The sequence below is a fragment of the Arachis ipaensis genome, chromosome B05 (assembly GCF_000816755.2).
Source record: "Arachis ipaensis cultivar K30076 chromosome B05, Araip1.1, whole genome shotgun sequence".
In the NCBI taxonomy this organism is placed as follows: Eukaryota; Viridiplantae; Streptophyta; class Magnoliopsida; order Fabales; family Fabaceae; genus Arachis; species Arachis ipaensis.
In genome coordinates, this window is record NC_029789.2 from 141934189 (window position 1) to 141937620 (window position 3432).

General features: G+C 35.4%; 1 protein-coding gene across 3 annotated transcripts in view; it reads left to right on the forward strand.

Annotated features, from left to right (window-relative positions):
• Positions 1108 to 3432, forward strand: part of LOC107644545 (altered inheritance of mitochondria protein 32) — a 4020-nt gene continuing 1695 nt past the window's right edge. For all 3 annotated transcript variants that reach the window (XM_021103044.1, XM_021103045.1, XM_016348426.2), the window contains exons 1-4: positions 1108 to 1489; positions 1599 to 1684; positions 2579 to 2884; positions 2979 to 3062. In XM_021103044.1, coding sequence (XP_020958703.1) covers positions 1148 to 1489; positions 1599 to 1684; positions 2579 to 2884; positions 2979 to 3062 — 818 coding nt within the window. In that variant the 5' untranslated portion in view covers positions 1108 to 1147. The remainder of the gene's footprint in view (positions 1490 to 1598; positions 1685 to 2578; positions 2885 to 2978; positions 3063 to 3432) is intronic.

A 3432-nucleotide genomic window follows, 5' to 3' on the forward strand; every position in this document is an offset into this window, starting at 1 on the left:
TCTTAATTGATCCACATAGCATAAATGGATTGATTGGTCATTATCTAAAAATTTTTACAAATTTTAATATATGCTTGGACAGTTAAAATATTATTTTATAACAAGTAGATGTCATGTTAATTTCTTAATTGGTCCACATGGCATAAATGGATTGATTCAACAGTAACTTGTTAGCTGCTATTTGAATTATGGTCATATATCCAGAGTTGGCAACTAGTAAGGTAGGATAGGCCGGTAGGGTTTAAATTCTATCAATAACTTTATTTGTGGGTTAATTTTTTTTTTTAAATTTTACCTTACTCTATTCGCGGGTTGATGATTTTTCAACCCTAATCTTATTCGTACTCTAAAGTTCTAAATTCTACCCTATACGACTCTATCTGCAGAAAAATAAAAAGATTTTCAACAAATATAAAATAATTCAACCATTCTAAATTTTATCCATATTAATAAAATAGAAAATAAAAAACTAAATTCAAATTAAAATAAAAAACAATAAAATCTTAAAAAAATCTAATATAAAATTACAAATAATATGATCATCAACTAACTTAGTGATTATTTTAAATTTTTATAAAAAAAAGATTGTAAGTTCAACACTCACTTTTTTCACTACATACATAACTTTTACATATATATTATATTATATATTAGAGGTACGGGTAAGGTAGTATATATCCTAAATCTGTACCGTACTCTACTTGCAAGCAAATTCACACCGCACTCTATCCTACTCATAGTGGGTTGGATAGACAATCATACTCGAACATATTGATTCGAGTTGGATATTCATGAATAGGGTATATATTGCCAGCCCTATATATATATATATATGAATGAATGTTAAAAAAAAAATCAGAAAGAAAAGAAAGGAGGAGAAAAGAATTTGATTGATTAAAAAAATTTACTAATATAAACGCCATAAGACTGAATAGGCATGTGCGTTGACTTTGACAGAATCAGGGGGAGCTTGTGATGTTCGTTTGCGGCGGTTTAAACGAACCGTTCCTTTAGCATAATTAAGGTCACTCAGCTGGCAGTTGGTACAGTGAGTCTAAGTCACTTTCTTCATTGCGTCTAAGCTCCGGTTTTAAATAAATAAAGAACAGAAGCTCTTAACCTACGCATATATGCGCATTGCGCACTCATGACGCTAACTCTAACTCATAATATCTCTGCTCTTTTCAGAGTCCGCAACCATTTCTCACTTTTCGCTCCCATTTTCTCTCTTAACAGAAACACTCACACTCTTCTCCCAAACACCGTTGCGTTCATGGCTTCCGCCGACGTCGACGCCAAGAGCGGCTTCACGCGGCCGGAGATGTACAAGGAGAACCTTGCTGGCACCGTCGAAGCCTACGACCGCCACGTGTTTGTCTGCTACAAGAACCACCACTCCTGGCCCGCGCGTCTCGAGGCCTCCAAAGACGATCCGTTCTTGAAGGGCGTTGGATCGGCTTTTAAAGCTCGCAAGAAGGATCTCTCCAAGGTTTCTGCGGCGTCGTTTTTGTTTTTCACTTTTATACTGCGATTCTTCGTTTGCGGTTATTTTGATTTTTGATTTTTGATTTTTGATTTTTTTGTGTTTGTGTTTGTAGACGAAGATCACAGTGTGCGAGTCGCGTGAGGAGGCTGGTTTATTCGACGGTGACGTGTTGCTTTTCCCGGAGATGATTAAATACAGGTGAAACTTTGCTGCTTGAATATATTAGGAGTCCGGTTCTGGTTGTTCCTTATGTTGTATCGATTGTTTTTCTCCATAGCTTCAAGTTGCGGTTACGTGTTGATTAAGAAAAATTTACTTATAATTAGGGAAACCTATGGTTTGTGAGAACTTCGAAAAGTACAAATGTAATTGCGAACGGCAATTCAAGTTAAACTTAGACTAATACAGCTAATCGCTTGATGTATATTAGGATCTGGTGCTGGGTTCTGCTTCTGTAGTTCTACTTTAGCTTACTGCAAGTGTCAGATTATTAAAATTACTGATATTAGCGAAGTATGTGGCTGATGAGATTTGTGAAATTTTCGAAAGTACAATATTATGGTTCTGAACAGCAGTTTAAATTAGACCAACTTAGAATAATGTTTTGTTGAAGTATTACTTGTTTATGTTACCACCATTTAACTAGTTCAATGGTTCGATGCTTATTCTCATTGAGCAAGGTTTTGAATTTGGGACTTGCTCTTATTCTCATTAACCAAGGTTTTGAATTTGCTCTTGTAGATGGAAAATGTAGCGATTATAGATTTTTACCAGTGGATTGATCCAGCTGCTTGAGCTAAAATAGTTGGAGGTTTTCGATGCTGTTGTTTAGACAACGAGAAAAACACCCTTCTACTTAAGCTTTGGAAAAATATAACTAATAACGATTCAAATGCTTCTATGTTGTGATTTTTGAGACATTTAAAAGTACAATACTGAGTTTGTGAAGTTTAATTTAAAGTAAACTGTAACTTATGCAAGTATTTAGTTGTACGCCAGAATGTCTATATGTTAAATTGTACCTTTGAATTTGTATATTCAGACCTTTCCCTCTGTTGCTTCTGAGGATTTTTTCTCTCTTTCAATTGTCAGGAGGTTGGATGAATCAAATGCTGATAGCTTTTTTGATGATGTTCTGCTGGGTGGCAAACCATGGACTGCTGGTGTGCAGGATGGGTTGACTGGTTCACATATTTTTGTATGTGCTCATGGAAGTCGTGATGTGAGATGTGGTGTTTGTGGACCAGTTCTCATCGAGAAGCTTAATGAGGAAATTGAACTCCGCGGGCTGAAGGAACAGATATCTGTTTTGGCTTGTTCTCATATTGGTGGCCACAAGTATGCTGGGAATGTAATTGTTTTCAGTCCAGGGCCAGATGAGAAAATCACGGGTCACTGGTGAGATCTCAGACTCGTATATGATGTATCCTCCAATTTCGAAGGAATTTAGTGCTTCATGTTTCATTGTAGCTTTTAATGTTACTATTTACAGGTATGGCTATGTTACTCCTAATGATGTGCCTGCACTGTTGGACCAACATATTGCAAAGGGAGTGGTCATACAAAAATTATGGAGGTTTGTACATTTATTCTGCATTTTCTATTTGATGATAATTTAATGTGACGGATATGTTATTTTATTGTTTGTACAGACGGACAGAAAAAAAAAACACCTATGTTCTTTAGATTTGCAAAGTAACCTGTAAGTTTGTGGGTATAGACTTACTAAGATGGTTGCTGAGCATAGCCATATCAATATACATATCTGGGAGGTGAATGGTTGTAGACAACAACATCCTTCTAGTTATCAGATGTGTTTTATGTTCATTATCCTATTATTTACGTTCTATTTTCAACCCCACTATTGAATAAGCCTGTGTTTGTCAAGTAAACTTAGAAAAGTGATTTCCATAATTTTGTTCAAATTTTTTGTTTCCTTTCTTTCC